This window comes from Myotis nattereri (genome assembly GCF_964212035.1).
Source record: "Myotis nattereri genome assembly, chromosome: 14".
NCBI classification, from domain to species: domain Eukaryota; kingdom Metazoa; phylum Chordata; class Mammalia; order Chiroptera; family Vespertilionidae; genus Myotis; species Myotis nattereri.
The window spans coordinates 40749791-40776070 of NC_138089.1; the positions used below are offsets into that span (position 1 = coordinate 40749791).

Genomic DNA, 26280 nt, shown 5'->3' on the forward strand with positions numbered 1-26280 from the left:
AAAAGTGGAAGATCAAAATGACTACTTGATGCATAAAGGCTCTACATCTACTTAATGTTAGGATCCTTATTTCCTACTCAAAAGTAGAAAATACCTACTTTTTTAATTATTAGGGGGTGACCAGGCTGGCCTGATTTGAATAATTTTTTACCTCGAAAGTAGGTTATACCATTTCAGAAATGTAAGATACCTCTTAATTTAAGAGAATCAAAAGTGTGAGATTAGCGGGAACTTTAAGTAATGATGAAGTTTCTGTCCAAAACGATGCCTCCTTTTTAGTGGAATCAACAAATCAATATCAAATGCCACTACAGCCTTGTGCCCTTCAGCTCTTATCCTTGATCCTATAAAATGGAGACAGGGTGGGAGGTTGAGAGTAAGTTTTGGAATCTAAGTCTCCGAACTTCTCCTTCATTCTATTTCTTAAATTAAAATATATATAGTTCATAGTTTAGTTAGTAGTAATGTACCAATGTTTATTTCATAGTTTTGACAGATGTTAAGATATTAACATTAGTGGTAACTGAGTGAAAGATATACAGGGATTCTCTGTATCTTTGCAATTTTTGCATTAATCTAAAATTACCTCAAAATAAAGTTTATTTAAACAAAAAGCAAAGCAAAACAAAAAAATGAGTGGCAGGCACTAGGTGAACCTTAAAAAGTGGAGATACTATATTGCTTAAATGTTATGAAGTGTAGATATTTTAAGAGACAATAGAGACGAAATCTCAAGATCTTTAATATTTTGCTCAGAGTTACAACTCTTTTTGAGTAATAGTAACAGTAAATACAATACCTTAGAAATGCTTGGGGTCTTCATTGCCACACCATCACAACCCCCTGCCATACACACACATGAACACGTGCACACACTCACACTTCTGACACTTAACTTGAAATCTTTCAATCACTTCAGCAACTGAGCAGTCCACACTTCAGCCCCTTGGTACAAAGGCTGAAGAGAACTGAGAAGTTCTCAAGTTGGGCCCCCCGCACAGCAATCATTGTCTCCCACTGCCCGGCCAGCCACCCCCTGCCTTATGACTCACAAGAATCACAGTGCTTTCTCATGCCTCACCTTAATGAAGTCCAACAGGATTAAGTAGTTCTTCAGAATTATGGAGGGAGAGGAAGCAAATATTAACCATAGTATTTTCTATGCTTTTAGAATTTACATTAGAAACCTCTTAATCACTGTTGAAATAATATTCACATTCTAAATAATGTTATCCTGAATCTACATTGTGGATTATGTTTGGGTAGTTCTTCTGTTTTCTCTCATACAATCTGTGCTTTGGGGACACATTTCCCCACTATAAGCAAAAGTGAGCACTGGAAAAGCAAACTTCTTTAATAATGGTTACAACAAGCACAATTAAAATGATAATTTTAAATGATTACCTCTTTATAAGCAGTATAGTATAATAGAAAGATCATGAATGTTTAAGTTAGAGAGTTATGGCTTTTCCTCTGAGTTCTAATAGCTTCTAAAAGAAGAGAGAAAATTGCTCAACCTCTCTGTGGGACTCCATCAGTTAAAACTAAACAAAACAAAATAAAAAAATCCCAGAGTTATTGTAAGAGGTAGATGAAAATAATGTTATACGAAAGCCTAGCAAAATAGTTGGTGTTCGGTAAGTGTTGGCTGCTGTTGCAACTGTTGGTACCCCACCATGTCCTCTCAATCAGTATGATTCTCAGCCTTAAGATCTGTGTCTATGCCTGAGGCATTCTCCCACACTGTGGAGGGCTCCTCTGCTAGCTGGAATGGCACTAGTGGGAAATCAATACTTCCTAGGAGCAGTAGTCAATCACTGATATATGTATTCCTCTGCTCCAAAAGGGTGTGTGTTCTCAACTGGTCCCAGAGGCTCCCAATGGGATAAAGTTCCAATTGCCTCTACTGGGAACTTGACTAACATTCCCTATGTCCTGGCTCCACTCTCTCCTAAAGATATTTTATTTAAATGAATTACTTAGACTTAAAGTCTTGTCTCAGCGTCTGCTTCTGGGAAGCCTTAGCTAAGACTGCATCTTTCTCCACCAAGTATGTATACCATGATAATAAATGGAACCTCGTTTGCAAAGGCACTTAGTTAGACCGCAACACCAGTGACCTGGGGGTCTGTTAGCTTCGCACGTGAAGCACTATGATATAGTGGTCATGGACTCGGCTCTAACAGCACACAGATCGGGATTAAAATCCTGACACTGCTACTGTGAACAAGTCATTCAACCTCTCATCTTTAAAACGGGGATGCTAATTTCTAAATTGTTGTCATGATTAATGAAATAATGAATTAAAATATGGATGATAATTGTACCTATTCCATAGGGTTAGTGCGCATAAATGAGATGAAAAATGTGTCATCCTAACAGAGAGTCCGGAACACAGGAAGAACTCAGTAAAATGTTACCTGTATGCCCACCTAAAAATGAGAAAACCCGAAATTGGGCTCCATCCTTGCTTCTAGTTAAACCCTATTACAACTTGGTTCATTCAGACCAAATTAAGTAAAACACTATTTTGAGTTATAGGTGTGATTATGCATGTGCTAATGCTTTCTTTTTTTCTATTCATACAATCACAACTTTATATGCACATATGCTGAGGTTGGACCCCAACATACATCTGATTTAAGAAGCTTATATTTTACCGGATGGTTTTTCATATTACTGAAGTATCTTGTATGACCAAAGAGATTCAACCATAGGCTTTCCCTAAATAACCTGCTTCTATTTCTTTCATTAAGCCTAAAATATCTGTTAGTTTGCCAGCTGCTAATATAAACTAAATTTTTCAGGGACATATCTGTTGTATAAAGCAAATCATGCCTGTAGAAACTGCATACACACATATGCACAGTAAAAGTAAGCATATTATTGTAGGAAACCTAACGAGTAAACTAAGAGACTCCCATTTAGAGTTAAAAGTAGGTAATTAAGCAAAATACTGAGCCCAGGATAGTATGCAATGGATTGAATTATCATGTCAAATTACAGGCTCTTCTGGGTATGATCATTAAGAGTCATTGTATCTTTGAAACTGACATTTATTTCACACATCTCTATTTTATTCACTTAATCTATTTTAGTAATGAAGGGATGATTTTATATCTTATTTTTCAGATGGTAGTGTATTCAGTACATTTAGATTCTACTTTATGTTGGGTGTGCTTTTTCCTTCAAAATGTTCTGTAGGAAAAAATTTTTGAGCAGGAACAGACAGAGGGATATTCTAGGACATCCCTTCATTTAGAGACGAGTTTCTCCAGCATAAAAAAAAAAAAAAAAAAGAGCGACTTCCAAATCGGTTAAATTGCTTCTTTTGTACAGTACAGTGACATGTTGTCTTGTGGCAGTGGAACATGTGTTCTCATTTCAGACGAGCTTTTCTGTGAAAAAGTTTTATTTAGCCCACAGGGCCAGTCCCCGGATTTGTGGGTGTTACCTCCTTTCCATGTTACCAGATTTTTTTAGAAGCATTATTGCTCTGCTCCATCAGTTATAACACAGTTTAGTATCAACCATTCTTAAAAAACAAGATGCTTCTAAAAATAGAACAGTTGACTAGAAAGAAAAGAGATATCAACAAAAGTTGGTCTGCTGTTTGCCTATGTTTTGCTCCCTGAATCACTTCTGAGACAGTTCCACAGATATGTAAATGAACAGGGATGGAGTGAGAATATTATCTATGTGTCCTAACATGAGCTCTTATCCTATTTTATTAAGGAGATCAAATTATATAAAAACTGATTTGATTCAAAAAATTCTTAAATGTGTCACTTTTGTTCCAATTGAGAAGTTTAACCAAATGTACTGGTTCAGTTTGTTTGCTTTTATTATTTAAATGAGAAAAGTTTGGGTTCCAAAAGAAAGAACACTTTAAATCAGCTCAAGATCAATAGATGGTTCCAGTTGGTAATTCGTGGTCTAATTGTATAGCTGATTCAGCTGAGAGGAACCAGTGGCTTTATCATGGGGTTTTGTTCCTCTCTATGCATCAACTAAAACAAAAATTAGGTCATGCAATATTTACTCTCTGGGCAAAATAACATTTTTCAGCTGCTCAGACTTCCCACTAATTAGCAGGAATGACCAATATGGGACAAAGGGACAGCTCCTCTAATCACTTCTTTGTCTAGCAGAAATGTAACATCCTTTTCAAGCACAACTCAAAAGATACATGAGAAACAGTCAACACAGCCATTCAGCATCCCACGGTTATCCATACTTGACAATGCTTAGGTCAAATGCATATAAGAGCACTGCTATGCAGAAATCTCCATTCTGAGTATAACGACATATTCAGATGTCATCTCTGCTTCTTGATTTTACCTGTGTCTCGACTTTCTTCTTCCTACAGTGTGTGTGTGTGTGTGTGTGTGTGTGTATCAGTAATGTGCACAGTTGATTTGCTTTTGTGATCTCTCTTTAATCTTGAATGTTACCTTTATTTCTAAATCTTTTTCCATAAAAGATTAAACTAAGTTACCAAATCGCACTTTATCACTGCCTTCATCCCCTCACTTAAAATTCTAGAGCAGAACTTTCTACTCTGGGTCTTTGGACCAGACATTTATGAAAGCAATGCAGAAGGCCTTGAAATGTACACAGAATCATGCATGTGTTCTCACATGTACTTTGTTCTAAGAAAGAGACCAGGTTTTCTTCAGATTCAGTGGGTGTAAAACTTTCCAAATTTCAAGAACTGCTGTCACCTGGATGTTCTCCCGCTCATTTCTATTAGTTAGAAATGCTAACTTGTATCACATGCCAACACTAGATTCTACCAAATAGAATACATTTAGTCAGCACCTTCTTTTTCCATTCTAATTCACGGCTGGTCTCATATTTTCTCTTGCCTTTCTAAAATTTGTGCTTTCTCTGTTCTAATTTAATTAACAGAAGAAAGGGGAAGAAAAGAGATATCATGCACTAAACCTCTGCCAGTAACAGTGGTTGGCATCTTCCTCCTGTGGCATCTCATTTACCAGTAATCCCACTGCAACCCTGCAGGTTAAATAGTAACTCAGTACAAATGAGAAAAAATGAAACTAAAAAAAGTTAGTCATTCCTACATCCCATAAATGGAAGTGTCCAGTTGTAAATCTGTGTTCGAATCTAAACATTTTCGCAAAACATTTACAGACAACATGAATGGTCACAGGTTACTAATGGCATTATCTTTTATAATGCATAACTTAATATTTTATAATTTTTCTCTATCATCCAAAAATAGTCATTATACTTTATGAATAAATCTAGTACAAGTTTACAAATCCACGTGTGTTGCTACATTGCATCAACATTGTCCTATTACACCATCACAGAGGGAAGAACCATTTATCCATTCATTGATTCATTTGCTTTTTAAAAAAACATTTATTAAATTTTACTATTGTCAGGTGCTTTACTGAGTACTGGAATAGTGGTCCTAAATTCTGTCTTCATGTTAGAGTGTATTGGGGAACTTAAAAAACAAAATAAAAAAAAAACCTGAGCTTAGCACTGGGAATTTTTATTCAATGAATGGAGGTGGCACTTGAGCAGTGGATTTTTACACTTGATCTTAGCCAAAAGGCCGAGAAGCGATGAGCAGTGGATTTTTAAAAAGCTTTTCTAGCTGCAGCTGATGCTGAGAACCATTGTTGTAGAGCAGTGGTTTTCAAAGTGTGATCCCCTAAATCTGCAAAATCAACATCATGTGGGAAATTCTCAGCCTGTCTCCCCAGCCTCCACATGTAGTGGGCCAGAAACTCCATGGATGGGACCTGGCTAGCTAGCTCTGTTCAACAAGCCCGTTAAATGTTTCTAAGGCAAGATCAAGGCTGAGAAACACTTCTCTGGGGACGCAGGATGAATAGGGCACAGTACTTGCTACTAAGCATTTCTCCTTGGTCTCAAGGAATTCCTAGTGTTTCAATTTTGCATTTTAATTAGCTAGTTCCATAATTTCTACCTTTAGTTGATAATGACAACATTATTACTACTTAGTACATGTACTGACTTTTCATCTCTTCTTGGGAAGCCATAAATGAAGGGATTATAAGAAAGTAGTGCTCAATGAGTAGCATCCCTTAACAAAAGTCTTATGAACCTATAGGTTGAGCTGAATTGTCACAGTGTTTTGTAACACACACACATACAGAGAGAGAAAAGAAGAGTGAGAGTACTTGAAAATACAAAATCTTAAAAGGCAAAATATTTCTAATAAAGGATTATAAAGTGATCTTTGTGTTGTGTTTCCATTCTATTATTAATAGTATACTTACTATTTCCCATCTTTATTAATATAGCTTTTTACAGATTTATGACATTATAATTTACATGTAATAAACTGCACATATTTAAACCATTCAATTTGACAAGTTTTGACACATACACCCCAGTTGTAGGAAGAGGCATCCAATACTATTACAGGTTCCTCTTATTTGTGCAGTTTTCCCTCTCTACCCCCAAATAGTAGAATGAAATTGCAGAAAAGGCTTCCTTAGGAAAGTAACATGAGCTAAGACTTGTAAGACAACTAGATATCAGCCCAAACAAAGAAAAAAAAATAAACAAATGGGACTACATCAAACTAAAAAGTTTTTTTCACAGCAAAGGAAACCATCAACAAAATGAAAAGACAACCCACAAAATGGAAAAACATATTCGCCAATGCTACATCTGATAAGGGTATTAATATCCAAAATTTATAAAGAACTTATATAACTCAACACCAAAAAAAACCAAACAATCCAATTTAAAAATGGGCAAAGGACCTGAATAGTCACTTCTCCAAAAAGGACACACAGATGGCCAACAGACATAAGAAAAGGTGCTCAATGTCACTAATCATCAGAGAAGTGCAAATTAAAAACCACAATGAGATACCACCTCACACCTGTCAGACTGGCTATCACCAATAAATCAACAAACAATAAATATTGGATAAAAGAGAACCCTTGTGTGTTGTTGGTGGGAATGCAGATGGGCGCAGCCACCGTGAAAGCAGTATGGAGTTATCTCAAAAATTAAAACTGAAACTGCCTTATGACCCAACAATTTCACTTCTGGGAATATATCTGAAGCAGCTCAAACACTGATTAAGAAGAATATACGCACCCCTATATCCATTGAAGCGCTATTTACAATAGCCAAGATTTGGAAGCAGCCCAAGTGCCCATCAGCAGATAAGTGGATAAAAAAGCTGTGGTACAGCTACACAATGGAATGCTACTCAGCCATGAAAAAGAAGAAAATCTTACCTTTTGCAACAGCATGGATGGAAATCATTATGCTAAGTGAAATAAGCCAGTCAAAGAAAGACAAATATCATATGATCTCATTTACATGTGGAATCTAATCAACAAAATAATTGAAACAAAATAGAAACATAGAACAGATTGATGGCTGTCAGAGGGGAGGGTGGCTGGAGGGCTGGGTGAAAAAATGGAGAAGGGATTAAGTAAAAAATCATAAATATATATATATAGACAGGGACAAAAGTATGGTGATAGCCAGAGGGAAAGGGGATGGAGTAGGTGAAAGTGAGCAAAGGGGGAATAAATGGGAACAAAAAGAGACTTAACTTTGGGTGTTGAGCACACGATGCAATATGCAGACAATATATTATTGAGTTGTACATGTGAAACCTATATGGTTTTATTAACCAATGTCACACCAGTAATATAATAAAATTTTGAAAAAACACATACTTGATCTTTTTGTTTCTTAAAATTCCAATTGAGAAATGAGCTTTACCACTAATGAAATATACAACACAGTTACTTAGAGTAGCAATGCTATTTGCAGTCTCCACAGATAGTTTCTTGCATTAAAGTCACCTGTTTAGCTTTGACCATGGATCCACTCTTGAATGCGTATTTCTCTGCTTTGTTTATTATATACTAGAAGCCCAGTGAGTGAAATTGCGCAACCCCGCCCACCTGCACCGGTCTTTGGTCATTACAGCGTTAGGGCCACTGGGTTTTTATAATATAGATAACAGTTGCATAAGGTCATGTTTTTGCTGTTATAGCAATGAAATCTAATTCCTTACCTTTAACTTCCTTCTCCTAAGCAAATCTGTGCATCCCTTAAATGTTCATTATCATTAGACCATGTATTAATACTGAGACTTTACCTTTTGGGTTTCAGTTCTCATTCTTTCTTCTATTGCAGGTTGGCTCCATGAGTTGGGAAAGAGACTGGAGTCTCCGTACTATGGCAACAATACCTTGGGGGGCCCGTCGATCCGAAGTGCCTATATTGCAGCCCTGTACTTCACTCTCAGCAGCCTCACCAGCGTTGGGTTTGGGAACGTCTCTGCCAATACCGACGCGGAAAAGATCTTCTCCATCTGCACCATGCTGATTGGTGGTAAGGGAAACTCTTCTTTTAGGCCAAGAGAATCAATGAGTGTCTGCCAAACTGTTGCTCTGTCCTAAAACACAAAGAAAGATATTGGTTTACATCAGAAGAGTCTAAAAGCACTATTTAAGACATCAGTGACAAACATTGTAATATACATAGAGATTAGCAATGAAAGTCTGTGATGTCAAAGAGTTCCATTTTCTGGGCAGATGAAGAAGAAACCATGTACCTGATGGTTGATTTCCAAAGGGCAGGCATTTTGTTTTCTCTCCATGCTATTTATCCCTAATATTTGTGAATGACATGAGTTTAAATTGCAGGAAACTCCATTTTATAGTCCCAAACAGATCCATATTATCAAACTTTATTAATACTAATAGAGTAAGTTAAGGATGTTTGATAGATCACTTAACTAAAAATAAAAACAACATGAAAAACACCAATACGATAATAATAGTTAACATTTATTGTTTTTATGCTCCATTCTCTGTGCTAAATGCTTCAACCACAATACACTAAGTGGTTATTAAGGCAAATCTAAGAGTTGAGCACTATTATTATTCCATTTATGAAATAGACAGTCGGTACAACAGAATGTACCTTCTGTACTCTGCTTTGTATACTGGGATTTGGACTCTGCAAACTTCATTCTTCTTTGCCAGCCAATTTTAGTTACTTCTGCCAATAGGGGGCGCCAGAGGGAGACTGAAAAGCAGGAGGAAGGGAGAAGGGGCCTCCGGATTCTGATGTGTATGATGAACCTTCAATTGGTGGCAGGCCATCTCAATCAGGAGCGAATGTTTCCAGCCTCCAGCCTTTTCAGATACCACCACCCCCCCCCCCCGCCCCCCGTGTCACTGAGCCTTCTCAGAGACCCTTGCATCTGTTGGGTGCCCCCACATCCAAAGTCAGAGCCCTGGTTCCTTGTGGCCCCTCACAGCTCTTCCTCTGGGCTTCTATTTTCCAATAACCCCACTTGTTCCCTTTGTTTACCCAGCTCCAAGGGCAGAATCCCCTTCCTGCGGTTATAGTTATGTTTCCTCTCCACTCTTTTTGCTCATTCAGCCTTCCAACACCAGGGAAAATAACCTCTCTACAGTAAATTACCTCCGTTGAAATATTCAGTATCATTCTCTTTTCTGAACCTCCTAACTGATACAAGATTGATAATCTTATTATCCACAATTTTTCAGATGACAAACCCAAAGCTTGGAGAAATAAACTTTCCCAATGCTTTTCAACCAGTAACAAAGGCAAGGTGTGTGAACCCAGAAGAATGCTCATCTGTGTCTTTAAATACATACATGGAAAATAACTGAATTGTAAGACTTCTGTCACAGAGCAGTAGGAGATGTGGATGTCTATCTAGATGAAGCAGGCATTCCTCTTGGACCAGTGTTCTATTACTATTTATTGTCCCACAGTATTCCCCCCAAAGCCTGTTAATTTATCTTCTCTAACTGGCTTCAATCCCAGGTATCACTTTGAGTTTCGAACCTTATAATCAAGGATGGCCTACCAGCTTCCTTGCTTTAAGCAAAGTGATCCAGCTTATGGTGAAATAAAAAAAAAATGCATAAAGCAGACCCTTCCCTCAAGGAGCTTATGGTCCAGTTTGGAAAGAGAGAGGCTGAAATATGTAAAAAGAGGTTTTGGGTGTTTTTTAATATATTTGTATTTATTTCCAAGAGGAAGGGAGAGTGAGAGAGAGATGGAAACATCAATGATGAGAAAGAATCATTAAATTGCTGCCTCCTGAATGCCCCACACTGGGGATTGAGCCCGCAACCCGGGTATGTGCCCTGACCGGGAATCAAACCGTGACATCCTGGTTCATAGGTTGATGCTCAACCACTGAGCCACACCAACTGGCCTGTGGAAAGAATTTTAAGGATACCAGGCAGTGAATGCTAAGTGCCAAATCACTTAGGAAGTTCAGAAGCAGTGAGAAACGAGGGCCAGGGATCGGAAGAATTTCTTGGAAAGGCAGTACTTATGGCAGAGTTGCTGAAGTAGCATTTTGGGACCGCAGTGATTGTAACAGGCTCTTGGCTGATGTGTGGTAGTAATAGCCTGGGGAGCAGAGAACAGGAATTCTCATTTTCTGAAGTGCTGCCCTGTGCCAGACCCGCTGGCAGCTGTTTAATACCCAGTATTATGACATACATAATTGCCATTCTTCTTCATGGCCCATCTTTCAGCCTAGCGAAATGACAAGCATTTTTCAAATAAACACAGTCCATATTTATTTAATTTTTGCCCATGTTTCTTCTACTCCTGGTGGAAATTTTGGGAAATGCTCAAATGCTTAAGGCTTAACCTACTAATTTGACATTCAAAGAATCTGATAAATAATTAAAGTTATTCTCTATTGATCCTCCTACTATATTGTGAGTGACTTTGAGTCATAAATTGTTAAGGGATAAAGTACTCCTGCTGTTCACTGAAAATAGGCACTATGCTGGCCACAAGGCCTAAAAATATGGGGAATAATTGGATAACCTCACTTTGTCACTTGTTAAGCACTTATTGGACAAATTATCCAGGTGCAAAAGCAGTGCTCACTTGTAAGTGGCATAACTAATACTTATAAAATAAAATTTTAAAAGGTTATAAAAAATCAAAGTAAGAATAAATGTTTAAAATGTGCAATACTACCTACATAGAAAACTACAAAACATTTGTGAGAGAATTTACAAATGGTGTAAAATAATGGAAAGATATGCAATGGTGATGGTTTTTAAGACTCAATATTAAAAATATACCAGTTGTATGCAATTAGTCTAAATCAGTGGTTCTCAACCTTCCTAATGCCATGACCCTTTAATACAGTTCCTCATGTTGTGGTGACCCCCAATTTCTTTGTTACAAATTGAACATAATTAAAGCATAGTGATTAATCACAAAAACAATATGTAATTATATATGTGTTTTCCGATGGTCTTCGGCGACCCCTGTGAAAGGGTCATTCGACCCCCAAAGGGGTCGCCACCAACAGGTTGAGAACCACTGGTCTAAATATTCACTGCAATTCCAATAAAAATACCAGGAAATGTGTGTTTGTGTATGTGTGTGTGTGTTTGAACAGTGACAAGCTGTTCCTAAAAATCAGTAGAAATGCAGAGCTAAAATTAGTCAACGCAATCATAAAGAAGAACAAACTTGGAGATCTGTGCTACAGATATCAAGATCTATTAGAAAGTTACAGTAATCAGTAAAGTATGGCATTGGCTCAGGAATCGACAAATAGGCCAATGGAATACAAGACAGTGCAGAAACAGGCCCACGCTTTATTTATAGCACAGGTGACACTGCAGTGGAAAGGGGAAATGATGATACTCTCAATAAATGTTACTCGGTCAAATTTACATGAAACTCTAAAAACTGTACTTTAAAATTAAGCCTAGATAAGTTTTTATCTAAATGTGAATGAGAAAACAATAAGGTTTTCTAAAAGGTAACTTAAGAGAGTATTTTTATGACTTTGGATTGACACAGATTTCTTAAACATGATACAAAAAGTCCTAATCATAAAAGAAAGATGGCTAACTTGAACTTCCGCTTATCAAACACATTATTAAGAGTGTGAACAGGCAAACCCCTGGATGGAAGATATTTGCAAACATTTGACAGGACTCTTATGTCTCATCTATCATATTAGAGAACTTTTACACGTCAACAAAAAAAGAGCAGGCAACCCAAAAATGCATAAAAATTTTAAAAGCAATTTTAAAATAGAACTCTACTTGTGTAGCTATCTAGAAGAGGGTTTATAAAATTTATTAATTGAAATTACAGAAATATCTAAAGAGAAACTGGTATGGCAGAGAATATTCATCACCTCTTTGGAGGTCTTTGATGGCAGCAAAATATTAATCTATTAAAGAGATTTTTGTTTTTGTTCTATAAAATGACATTTAGGATTTTGTTTGTTCTACTCTGAAACATTACCAAGGGTCAATCTGAATCAAACTGAAGTGAACAAAACTAATTTGCAAAAATTCAAGAGGAGCTCACATACTTTAAGTTGAAAAACAGAATTTTGAAGGGGAAAAAAATTCTAATGAGTATTTTTTAATATATCCACACTGGAAAAGAATTTAATGTTTGCTAAAACAAGTGAAATGGAATTACAAAATAATTGTGAACCCACTCAATATTTCCCTATTCTTAAATTGAAGCAGTTGATGAATTTCCTGGAGAGAAATAAAAACACACTATTCAAAAGTGAATCAAAAATTTAAAATTAGAAAAATTAAACATATTTATTATAAAAAAAATTTTAATTGAGCAAAGAGGAAAAAAATTACTTATAATCTGTGATCAGAACATTGGTAAGATTTTGGTATGTACTTTCCTAGCTTAAAAAAAATTCACACGCAGATGAGCATAATTATGTCCATTCCCATTTATATATTCAACGTATAACTTTCAATTAAAGTTTTCTGAGGGCAAAAAATATATAATTCCATATCCAAATAGATAGGAACCATATAAAAAGGTGCTCTACACATTCATAAGGGACATGCAAATTAAGATCAAAATTAGATAACATTGACATTCACCATAATGGTAACTTACAAACACTAAGTGACTGAGAGGATATGGAACATCTTCACTGCTATACTGTTAATGGGTATGAAAGTTTTGTCAGTATCTACCACAGCTGAACATACCTGTTTTCTGTGACTCAACAATTCCACTTCTGAGTGTATATCCAACAGAAATGCCTATACGTATATATATAAAGACATATATGTAGATACCTATAGAACAGCGGTTCTCAAGCTGTGGGTCGCGACCCCTTTGGCGGTCGAACGACCCTTTCACAGGGGTCGCCTAAGACCATCCTGCATATCAGATATTTACATTACAATTCATAACAGTAGCACATTACAGTTATGAAGTAGCAACGAAAATAATTTTATGGTTGGGTCACAACATGAGGAACTGTATTTGAAAAGCCAGAAGGTTGAGAACCACTTCTATGGAAGCATTATTATAAGACTCTCAAACTGAAAATGCCCATTCTTAGGGGAATAAATAAGTAAATTGTGAAATAATTATTCAATAGAGTACTATAGAGCAGCAATTTTCAATTTTTTTCATCTCATGGCACACATAAACTAATTACTAAAATTCTGCAGCACACTAAAAAATACACTTTTTGCCAATCTGACATACACAAGTAAAACAGATATAATTTTAATTCATTCACACCAGACAGCTATTATTGTGTTGGCTGTCACTTTTTAATTTGACAAGCTAAGAAAAAAGAGGTCAGTCCCCTGACTAAATAGTCAGGGATTGAATGTTTTAAAAATTCTTGCAGCGCACTGGTTGAAAATCTCTGCTACACAGAAATGAGAATGAATGAACTATTACATCTGCAACCACATGGACGAATCTTACAAATTCAGTGCTGACCAGAGAAGCCAAAAACAAAAATGTACATATTGTGTGGTTTTGTTTAGAGAAAGCTCAAGAGTAAACAAAGCTTATTGATTATAATATAATCCATAACTGTGTCTATCTTTCATGATTAGTGAGTGTGAAAGGACACAAAAGAGACCCAAGGTACTGAAAATATCCTGTTTACTCATGGGAAGTAGGTTACTCTACAAGGTCTGTTCACTTTGAGAAACCTCAATGAGCTATACATTTAGAATTTGCCAAATTTTCTCATGTGCATCTTTGATATTAATTTTACCTGGTAAAATTATGATAGGTGAGCTAATAATATAACTATCAAGTGTGGGATGAGAAGGTACGTAGCAGTGAGCTGAGTTCTCACCTTTCGTATCAGGTTGTTTTTAGGTGTTGTCTAAAAGTAATAAGTCAAGCAACAGAAGCAAAACAATAATGTCTAAATTATTGGTGATAATCATAATAAGATTAAAATAAATAATTTTAAAAGATTCCTTTTGCAGAGTGGGATGAAGGCGAAGGGATGGACGTGGGGCCGAACTGCTCATCATAAGTTTCTAAGCTATTGCTTACAATTATAAAACTTCTTAAAGGAATTACCAAACTACCAGAAATTCACTTCAGTTTCATAAATATTTACGACACATTTAAATTATGCCAGGTACTGTGCTGGGGAAACAAAGATGACTAATACATGATACTTTCCTTCTAGGAGTTCACAGTTTAGTCATGAAAATAGATGCTTAGGTAGACAATGTTCTTGCTTTTTCCATTTTATTCTTCCTTTTATAATGCATATATTTAAGAGACTGGAAAATACACACACACACAAATAAAACTACATATAATCCCAGCATCAAAAGTCTTTTCAGTCTTTTTATACAAATATGCCTCTATTTTCTCAAACATTTATCTCAATTACACATGTTTGCTACCAAACAAAATATATGGAGAACATTTTTCCATGCCTTTAAAAGTCCTTTCATTACACTTAGTAATGGTTGTCTAATAGTCACAAAATAAGTTAGCCCCAATCAATGGGACCATCGACTCAACCTCTGTGGTTAGATAAAGCTTCTTAGTGAAGATGACACATCACTGAGGACTTATCCAGTTGAGATGAGGCATTATTGCCATAAATAAAGTAGAGTGAAACTCTTAACAGTCAAAGCTTTCCTTAAATCCACTCATCCTATATATGCCCACCCTGACATCATTTTATTGGGCCCATATGCACTATGGTGTTCACAAATTCAGGTTGTTGTTAAGATGTCTTTACACTGCCATTTAAATTCATCACTTAGGAAATTGTTCTCACTCTGTTTTCTCTCCCATCTGCCACCCATGACCCAGTGTACTTGTAGCAGAGTGGAAAATTCCAGGGCAATGAGTAGGTGAGGTGGGAGAGAAAAGGAGGGCAGCTAAGATTACCCAAAGGCTGAACTCTGGTCTCTTTTTAAAACAGCAGAAAACAAGTCCCTGTGTAGAATCTGAAGACACTGCCAAGTATTTGGCTAAAAAAAATCAGCAACAAGGGCCATACATAGTTTGCCAACTCCTGAACTATTCTATAGGGTACATATTCAAATTTCACCAGTTGTTTTCATCATGTCCTTTAGAGCTATCCTCTCGCCTCCAATCCAATCCAGTTTCCTGCATTGCATTGAATTATCATGTCTCTTTCATCTAGAAAGTCAATTCCTTAGTCTTTCCCTGACTTCCATGACCTGGACACTTTTGAAGATTACAAACTACTTCTTTTGTAGAAGGTCCTTCAAGTTGGGTTTGTCTGATGGTTTCTCATAAGTCAATCCAGGTTATGCATTTTGTCAGGATAACAGGGAAGTGATGTGTCCTTTTCAATGAGTAATATGAAGATAATATGTTTGTCTGATTACTGGAGATGCTTAGACCATTTGTCTGCCAGGCTTTTCCCACTGTAAAGTTACCTTTCTCTGCTTCAGTAAAGAAGTTGTGAAGGGGGGGGGGGGGGATGGATAAAAAGAAATCAGCCATGAGATTATACCTCAGGAAAGCAATATTGCCCCAAATCCAGAGAAGTGGAGAGAAAGAAGGGAGGGATAAGAAGGGAAGAAATGGGGGAAGGAAGAGCAGGAGAGGGGAGGGAATAGAGAAAGAGAGAGAAGAATCTTCTTAGATCCCAATTAATTGGGTTCCTTCAAAGACCTGATATTAAGATGAGATTTTACAAAATGCATTTTATGTAAAACTCCTACAAAAAGAAAAAGAGCCTCCCACAGACTCAGCAGCAGGCCTAGCATCCTGCTTAAAGAATCGTATGCATCAGCTCTGCCAGGAGTAAAATGAAAATCATTCCCAAACTGACCTGGATAGAGAAGTTAGTTCGAGTCAAACTTTCATAGCAGATGGAATGATTTGGCCTGACACTTTCACACACTCTTTGCCAATGTGAAAATTATAACCAGTGGCAAAGAGGCAATAACTTTGGAAACTGAAAAACTGTGAGAGCTAGGGTTTTCTTTTTTAACTACTCAAATTAGAAGCATTTTTCTACGTTGAAATGAGACTTTGAAATTATGGTGACTCAGACGTAGATAAGTACTTACCAACAACACTTATGAATGCTACAATTAATCCAGTAATTCATTTTATTGATAGTGTACAATTAAGATGCTAAATGATCTGAACATATTACTTCTTTTACTTTAAGTGCTTTACACACATTATAATTAAGCAAAGCAAAGTTAAAACCATACACATAATTAAGGAAAGTAATGTTAAAATAAATGAAATAAAATTGTTCTCAGTATTCAGTTTAATCTTCATAAAAGACAATTACATATTTTTACAGATGACAGGGCTTCCAAACCCTGAGCTCGTAAGTATTAACAGAGCCTGAAATCGGCGTTTGATTTCTTCAACTTGGAACAGAATCAGTTCTTTTCTTTACTGAGTATTTATCATAAATAGAAGTCTCTTCTTCCAAATAAAATATTTAAGCATCAAAACTCTTGTGTTTCTAAAATCATACGGAAGAATAAAACTCTATTTAGGATTCACCAAGAACCATTCCACAGTAAATTGTTAAGTGATAACACATTTTTCTTGGGACATTTTTGGCCTGTTGGAAGGCATTCCATTTTTTGAAAATTTAGAAAGAATATATACTTATGTTGCCATTGCAATGACCCGGTTATTATTTAACAGGAAAGAAGGAAAGGGAAGACTAGATATAGGCATGCCATTTATACAGCTTTGCCAAAAGCTGCATTTAACATCCTCCAGGCCTGCTCCCTGCTGATCAATGGGGGAAGGAACTGGACAACAAACGCATGCCCAGTAAAGGCCAGAGTGACATGGGAAGGTGCCGACCCATCTGCCAGTCATACCTGGGAACAAATTAGTGTCCAGGATGGGCATGACCACTGCAAGACAGGAAGCCTGAATATTTAAAACTTCCAAACAAAGGGGGTTCGCCCTCTCTTGCTTGGCTCCAGGGTGCAAGGCTCCTATGACTCCTGTGACACGAGGCTGCACCCCCCCGCAGCCCATGTGGCCCCTGTCCATGTGGGACTGCTCCACACTATGTACTAGTGGGCTTTAATCTGGCCTAAATACTGAACTACACCCGGCTGCGTCACGGAACGGAAGCTCTGGGCACTGGCCTTGTTCCTGGCTCTGCTGAACTCACAGCTGCGCCTTTTCCAGGACTGTCTGAAGGGGCAGGGGACTTTGGAACTCGAGAAATGTAACTTCACATAAATAAAGCCATCCTCCCGTGTGAATCTGAGAAAATTCATTTTCTAAAGATACGCAAGAACCTCACTCCCAAGAGCAACAGGGGAGTTTGATTCTCCCACAACACTTACACATACTTGCACTTATTGACTATTTCTTGAATTTCTTTCATCAAGAAGTTATTTCCACCGAAAATCACTCTTTGTTATTTAAGAGGTTTCTGGAAAACCTTAAATCCGAGTACTGTTTCCCAAATTTTACCCCACTGAGCATGTTAAAAATTCATGATAACCCTTTTCACCCTCATGGGGAAAATTAAATTCATGCCCCCCCCCAACCACCACCACCGACTGTGTTTCACAGAAATATTAGGCACTTTAAATAAGTATATTTATATTTTAATTACAGTTGACATTCACTATAATATTAGTTTCAGGTGTACAACATAGAGGTTAGACATTTATATAACGTACAAAGTGACCATCCCATTAAGTCTAGTACCCACCTGGCACCACACATAGTTATTACAGTAATACTGGCTATACTCCCTATGCTATACATCCTTGAGACTATTTTTATAACTGGCGATTTTTACTTTTTCATCCCTTTCACCATTTTCACCTTTTGAAACTAAATTACCCTTGAGTAAGACACTATTATGCCCGTTTACATATAAGGGAACTGAGTCTCTATGGGAATTATGTATTTTGCCAAGTTCACAACAATGAGAAATATGAAAGTCAGGATCCAAATCTGGAGGTGTCTGATTTTGAAGTCTGTATTTTTTCTGCAACATTACATTGCCTCCTATACTTCCACCCTAAGTTTAACCCTATTCTAGTAACTTTTCCAAAATATTGAGGCCCTCCTTATTATTATTGGGTGACTTTATAGGCATAGTGTTCACATTTTCCATAGAGAAATGATGGCATATATCTTGATAGAGAATTTTAATTCCAGGGTGAGGTTGACTTGAAATTAATATGCCAGTAGTTACTAATTTCTCATAAGTATATGAAAAAAATAATTTGAATTGGCTCTGTCCTACAATATTCAGTAGGACAGATGCAATAACAGGTTGGCCCATTTGCACTAATGTGTCCATCTTGATGCTAAAAACATAGCTCCTTGGGCAATGAGATTTGGGTACAAGGACAATTTGATAAATTCAAATAGACGAATTACTCAATGTTAAGTTGGGAGGGGGGTTGTTTTTGTTGCTTATTTGTTTTGTTTGCATGTTTACAAAAACTAAAACCAATTATTTCACCCAGGTCCTGAGCTTCTAACCTCATTGCCAATCCCACCCCAGGATGAGAATAAGGACAAAAATCTGAATATCATGCAGAATTGGTCTGTCATGAATGTTAAGTACATCATCTCCCAGTTTCTCAGCCCAGGTGTCAAGACCTTCTTGTGCTTTTTGCTGGTGTCTGAATAGGCCATTCCATCGTCAGCTAATGATTATTTAGTGCAAAACCCTGTCTCACCTTTTGACTTCAGAATATCTGACCACTGACCACCACAGGCCTCTTCTAGAAAGTGAAGCCCATCCTCTCTCTCTACTTTTTTTACAGTAGAAAGCCCATCTGCCACCCTATGTACCCTCAAATTCTGGAGAACAAAGTCTTCTATCTCACCACACTCTGAGAGTGGTTTTAGGCAGGGGAAGACTCTGCAAGTAAGTAGGGATTAAATACTACCTGACCGAGAAACTTCATCAAAACAGAAGTCACATAGACTGTCTATGTATCACCCAGCTCTTCTCAGGATGCAGCGATGACTAAGAAGAATACCTGTTTTGCTCTGGGACTTCATTTGTTTCTCTAATGGTCTTAGGGGTTGGGAATTGGAGCCATATTCATCTTAAGTTTGCTCAGGAAATATTTAATTACATTTCTAATTACTTTCTCAATACTTACAGGTACTAATATAAATGTCATATTTGGTAGCCTAAAACTCATTTTAAATGATGGCTTTGGAGAAGACATAAAAGCTAACCGATTATAATAGACTTATTTTTTAAATGTATTTGTTATTACAATAAAAAATAACTATTAAACTATGACTTTCTAACTAATGTTATGAATTATTAAACTTTCAACATAGCTCTTAAATTATACATAACTATTAAAATAATACAGATGTGAATCAAGTACAAAATAAAAATTTGTCATAGCCAGAATGGCAGATAACAGATGAAGTACAGGTCAAAGGGGCTTATTTTTCATATTACTATTTTTTTAAATATTTTTAGTCATATGGAATCAAAATGACTGCATCAGGATGCACCTCGTGACAAAGTGGCTGCACCAATATGTTTGTATCAAAAGAGCTGTATTGATGTGGCCACATAAGCAAACTCTGCTCTAATATAGGATATACAGACTATAAATACAGATTTAAGGGATGAACTCCTCCATCATATTTATCTCCCATTATATGTGGCATTTTTCTCTTCAGCCTTGATGCATGCCTTGGTGTTTGGAAATGTGACGGCGATCATACAGAGGATGTACTCCAGATGGTCCCTCTATCACACTAGAACTAAGGATCTGAAGGACTTCATACGTGTCCATCACCTGCCCCAGCAGCTCAAGCAGAGGATGCTCGAATATTTCCAAACAACCTGGTCAGTCAACAATGGAATAGATTCCAATGAGGTAATGTTCATTTCTCATGTTGGCATTTTCAGGCAGAAGGTAAAGGCAAGGTGCTCTCGTGTAGGTCTCAGAAGTGAAAGACGCACCTACCAACTTCTTTATCTCTTCATTTTTTAAATCCTCTAGAAACCCAATCCATCTTCTTCCATCTGCCTTGGCTTGTGTTTCCATGATGCCATTTTAGATTGACCAATGACTTATACTAATTTGCTAGTTTAGTCAATCAGGCGGGCTTATTTTCATTCTTTTTAACCTGCTTTGAAAGGAACCAATTCTTATGGCAGTTGGATGGTGTAATTTGGAATACAGGGTGGGGCAAAAGTAGGTTTGAAGTTGTTTATATAAAAAAATAATACAATAATTAATAAATAGTAACATAATAAACTCTGTTTTTTATATATTCCCAACTGTAAACCTACTTTTACTCCACCCTGTATTAGATTAATTAAATGAATGTTTGCATTTAAAACCAACAGCAACAACAACAACAACAAAAACATGCTTTTCAGCAAAGGTATTAGCTGTGGACTTCCAGAAATACCCCACACCGCCACTGTAAAAAAATTATCAAATAAATTAAGCAAACATTCCACCCACCACCACCATACCAGTAACCAACATTTTTCATGTGATTATTTGGTTTCTCCTCTCTTCCTATAATCGTGACAACACATTCTATAACTTCTGCCTGGAGTTGAGTCTTTGTGAGAAGCAAGTCACAATGAGCTATATGATTTCATTTTAGAATCTTTTATTGATTAGTTTATTCTGTTTCTCCAGTCTTCTCATCACCTTGTTATTCAGCAGCACATAAGTGGGGTCACAGTCATTGAAAAATCTCTCCAGGACTATTCATACAGATATTTCCTCTTCTGTACTCTGGTTGGTCCAACAATGGGAAGAACATCCCCACTGTCTTGCAAGTAAATAAATTAGACTTACCCCAACTTGATTTTCTCTTTCATCTTTTTTGATAGCTTCTGAAAGACTTTCCAGATGAGCTGCGTTCTGACATCACTATGCACTTGAACAAGGAAATCTTACAGTTGTCCCTTTTCGAGTGTGCCAGCCGGGGCTGTCTCAGGTCTCTGTCCCTACACATTAAAACCTCTTTCTGTGCTCCGGGCGAGTATCTGCTGCGTCAAGGAGATGCTCTGCAGGCCATCTACTTTGTATGCTCGGGCTCCATGGAAGTTCTTAAAGACAGCATGGTGCTGGCTATTCTTGGTAGGTGGGAGTTGAAAGCTCCATAAAATTCTACTCTGGACCATAAGTTAGAGATGAAGGTGGGGGGGGGGGGGCTGGACTGCCATAGATGAAGAAAACTGTGGCTGCCTATGTAGACTCAGGATTTTTCTTCATATGGGTTTAAACCACATATTGAATTTATACTGTGTTGTGTTACATCCACCATATTATTTGATTCTTGTTAAAAATCCAGCTGTAGAACTATGACTCCCATTTACAAATGAATAAGTAGTACTTTAGTATCACAGATAGTAAGTAGTCCCCCTTATCCAAGGGGTTATGTTCCAAGACCCCCAGTGGATGCCTACAGAAATATACATATATTTCTGTTCATGTCTTTCCCCACAAATGTAATGCCTTTTCATCTTAACTAAGCATTTATCACACTCTGTGGCCATACATAACTTTTGCAATTTGAGGTGTAACAGCAAAACTAGCACAAATTTCTTTTTCCTCTTTTACAATTCCATGGACAGACGCTTCCTTCTTACCAGAGTTTGGCAACATTAGCATATGATTTTCCCGCCTTGTTGAGTGGAGAACTTCTACTGTTTCACTTTACAGCTTGTCGTTGGCGTATCCAAATTGCCTGCATCACTACTGCTGTACATTGGGGTCATTATTAAGTAAAAATAAGGCTTACTTGAACACAAGCCCTGGGAAACGGTCACAGTCAATCTAATCATGAAGACAGCCATAACTTACTAACAGGCACGGAGCGTATACAGTGTGGATACGCTGGACGGAGGGACGATTCACATCCTGGGTGGGAGGGAATGAGACTTCATCATGCTACTCAGACCGGCGCACAGTTTAAAGCTTAATGACAGCTTATTTCTGGAATTTTCCATTTAACTTTTCCAGACCACAGTTGATCGCGTGTAACTGAAACTGCGCAAGGCAAAACCTCAAATAAAGGGAGGTGAGGGTGTGTGTGTGGTTACTATGGTAAGAAAAAGAATATAATTCTTTCTGATTCCTGAAGCCAGGTTATTAATCATGATGTAGACTGCCCCTTGGCAAAACAGTTGGTCAGTTTTTAGAGGCCGTTTAAGTATCTTTACGGGGAAACAGTTCGGAGAAGAACATGAACATTAAGCTTCATCTGCGCTAGAAGAAGCGCACAAGTGATTATGCATGAAGAGTAAGCTCTCAGACCTTAGTTCTCTTTCCCATCTTGCAAGCTGGCGGGTGGAAAGAAAACCGGGAAGCCGGACACTAAGGAGAAGAACCCTGAAGCCAAGAAGGCTGACGCTGGCGGCAAGGTTACGGCGCCTAAGAAGGGAAGCCCCACTGCAGCCAAAACCCCATCCTCCTCAGAGGAACTGGCAGATATTCCCGGTCAGCTATGTGTTCCCAAAAGGCCATGTACAAGAGGAAGTATTCGGCAGCTAAATCCAGGACTGAAAAGGAAAAGCAGGAGAAAGTTCTTGCTACTGTCACAAAACCAGTTGGTGGCGACAAGAATGGTGGTACCCGTGTGGTTAAACTCCACCAAATGCCTAGATGTTATCCTACTGAAGAAGTGCCTTGAAAGCTGTTGAGCCACAGCAAGAAAGCCTTCAGTCAGCATGTGCGGAGTCTGCGGGCCAGCATCCCTCCTGGGACCATTCTGATCATCCTCACTGGGCGCCACAGAGGCAAGAGGGTGGCCTTCCTGAAGCAGCTGGACAGTGGCTTGCTACTTGTGACTGGACCTCTGTCCCTCAATCGAGTTCCTCTGCGTAGAACACACCAGGAATTTGGCATCGCCACCACCACCAAAATTGATATCAGTGGGTGAAAATCCCCAAACATCTCGCTTGATGCTTACTTCAAGAAGAAGAAGCTGCGCAAACCCAGACACCAGGAGGGTGAGATCTTCGACACAGCGAAAGAGAAATACGAGATTACGCAACAGAACAAGGTTGACCAGAAAGTACGAGATTACGCAACAGAACAAGGTTGACCAGAAAGCTGTGGATTCACAAATTCTGCCAAAAATCAAAGCTGTTCCTCAGCTCCAGGGCTACCTCCACTCTGTTTGCTCTCACGAATGGGCTTTATCCTCACAAACTGGTGTTCTGAATTTCTTATAAGAACCCGATTAAATAACAAAACAAAAAAAGAATAAGCTCTCATTGCCCAGCCAGTGTGGTTCAGTGGTTGAACATCGACTTATGAACCAAGAGGTCACAGTCTGATTCTCAGTCAGGGTACATGCCTGGGTGGTGGGCTCAATCACGGGTAGAGGGTGTAGCCGGTCGATGTTTCGATCTCCCTCTCCCTTCCTCTCTCCCTAAAAATCAGTAACAATATTTTTAAAAAGAATAAGCCCTCATAAAAGTTATTATGCTTGGTTTTTCTACCTCTAACTAATGCCTGTTGTTCTCTACAATCATTGTAAACCTGCAGACTCTGGATTCTAGCCAGTAAGCTTCAAGGCAGAATAGAATTTGGAAGAAAGAAGAAAACTAATACTTATTTAATCCCTAATATGAGCTGGGTGTTTTATGTCCATTACCCAATTTAAACCTTGCAACCCTCTTATGTTGGTGTGATTCTCCCCACTTAGGTGAAGAGATGGAGGCTAGTGAATGGTGAATACCCATGTGTTTCTTACTGCTTCCTGTTAACTTCAGTTTACCTCTTAGCAGAAGAAAGGTAGGGCTTGCTTTCAAAGTTCTGGCTCAATTTTTGACTCACCATGTTTTATTCCTTAATACAAAGACATGGAGTAGCAACTCAAAGAGTTGATTACCAGCCTGGCCAGTTCATTATCAGCGTTAGAGTGAGGCTCAGTATGGGTGTGTTTTTTTAAGAGAAAATTTAACACTCTTCCTGCCCACTTCTCAACTTTGTGAAGTTAAAGGCCAGTCATCCTATCATTCTATAATTCTAAATAAAAAGTGACACTTATTTTTAAATTTGCTTCAAACACTTAACTTTAATCATAAAATACTTTTCCCTGTACTTCCTTAGTACCACTGTAACTTTTATAGCCTGCCTGTTGACATAGCCTGATTTGAAAAGGGCTTATATAGGGTGAGACAAAAGTAGGTTTACAGTTGTTCGTATGAAAAATAATACAATAAATAACAAGTAATATAAGAATAAACTCTGTTTCACATACTCATAACTCTAAATCTACTTCTACCCCACCCTGTATGTTTTTTTCCAGAACCCTACGGTTCGCTATACATGTAAGCAAAAATGATACACCATTTTTAAACATATTTGTGTATTTCTTCCATAATTGCAGTGATTATTTAATTTGGTAACTAGCAACAATTCTAGGAATGGAATATGAATGTATCATCCATAACATTAGGGCACAATGGCACAGATTTGATGGCTTATATATTATAATCATCATTCATAAGACATAATTCAATTGAATTTTCTTATTTTTTAAAAATTCTACTTACAGCTAAAAGACTTAATCCACTCCCTCTTCCTTGTGGCCCCAATTTCTTCCATAAATTGTGTTTTTCATGATTAACATTTTCACATATTTGCTTCTACCATGTAACTATCAAAAGTGTTTTAAATGCAAATTGCCACATGACCATTCTAAACACTAGAATGTGATACTGGAACTAAACACAAACAAAGATAATAAATGATTAATATTCTGTCTGTGTGGTTAACATTATTTCAATAGAGGTTAACTCTTTTATTTTACCTATGGTAATATTGTCTCATAGGGCCAATTCAAATCAATACTGACTTTGATAAACTTAGGCACAGGACTTCACATTTGATCTGTCAACATTTAATACATGTTCACTCTGCCAACAAAATGAATTAATATATAATGTTGTAGGGAAGAAGTATCACCAAACAGCTGTCAAGCCATAACTTATTCAAACAACTCCATTGTCCAAATAATACACAAAGGCATGTCTTAACCTGCAGCCTGGAAGGCAGCTGACACAGAGGCAGGGATTTGTTATGGGGATAGAATTTGTTTGCCTTGTGCACCTTCATTTCATGTCCCGTTAATTGTGTTTTCCCACCAATTTCTTCATTGTTGTTTAAAAGAAAATAACAAAGCGCAGATAAATGTGCTCTTCACAGATGGCACGAGTCTGCCTAATTAGAATTAAACATAAGTTACCGCTCTTACCTGGATGGTTTGTAAATGCATCTCATCAACTTTTTTTTTCCCCAATGAAAGCATAACTGATTAGCAAACATCAATAATGGAATTCTGAAAAATGTAGACTGTAATAACCATCGACATCTTTCTCTTCTTTTAGAAATAAGGATATCAAAACCCAGAGTAATTAAGAAACTTAGATCTGGGTCCTGAATCTAGACAGTAAGACATCACAAGACATTACAGTTATTGAGAGTGAGAATCATGTTGTTAATTACCAGTGCCTGTTTGCCAGGGCTCAACCTGAGGCCCCACACATATGTCAATTATTTCATAAATATTCATTGAATGAATAAATAAACTGGAATCTTTCTTAGCCTGCCAAGTTTGGCAAGATGGCGGTATTGTTTTTATAACTGGTTATTGTGGCTGAAAGAGTCATACTGTGGTAGCTCAAGGTATGAAAGTATGATGACCCTAAAGATACTATAGACACCAACTGCTTAAAAGAACATGTCAATGCTCGTTGTAGCAAGATAGTACATCATGATCAATTTTCCTAATAGATCCAGAAATTAAAATGTTGTATTCAAGGCATCCTGGCTTTATTTACATCTGGCATCAGTACCCAACATTGAGTTTTTAGATTTCTAACAAAATGTGCAAGAAACAAAATTTCCAAGTTTAGCAGTATTGGTGATGACAATGAATCAAACTGGAATTCTTCAGCACCATGTGGTTGTTCATTCCTTTACTGTCTATAAACAGATTTTAGTC

At 37.4% G+C, this 26280-nt stretch overlaps 1 protein-coding gene and 1 pseudogene across 2 annotated transcripts in view; both read left to right on the plus strand.

The window, feature by feature from the left end:
- The window catches only part of KCNH8 (potassium voltage-gated channel subfamily H member 8), a 276310-nt gene that overhangs the window by 199444 nt on the left and 50586 nt on the right, over window positions 1-26280 (plus strand). The window contains exons 8-10 of the mRNA XM_081106039.1: window positions 8173-8370; window positions 19975-20174; window positions 21152-21401. Coding sequence (XP_080962165.1) covers window positions 8173-8370; window positions 19975-20174; window positions 21152-21401 — 648 coding nt within the window. The remainder of the gene's footprint in view (window positions 1-8172; window positions 8371-19974; window positions 20175-21151; window positions 21402-26280) is intronic.
- Window positions 22921-23489, plus strand: LOC308529758 (large ribosomal subunit protein eL6-like; annotated as a pseudogene). The gene is made up of 2 exons: window positions 22921-23337; window positions 23375-23489. The product of its transcript is annotated as a large ribosomal subunit protein eL6-like (transcript).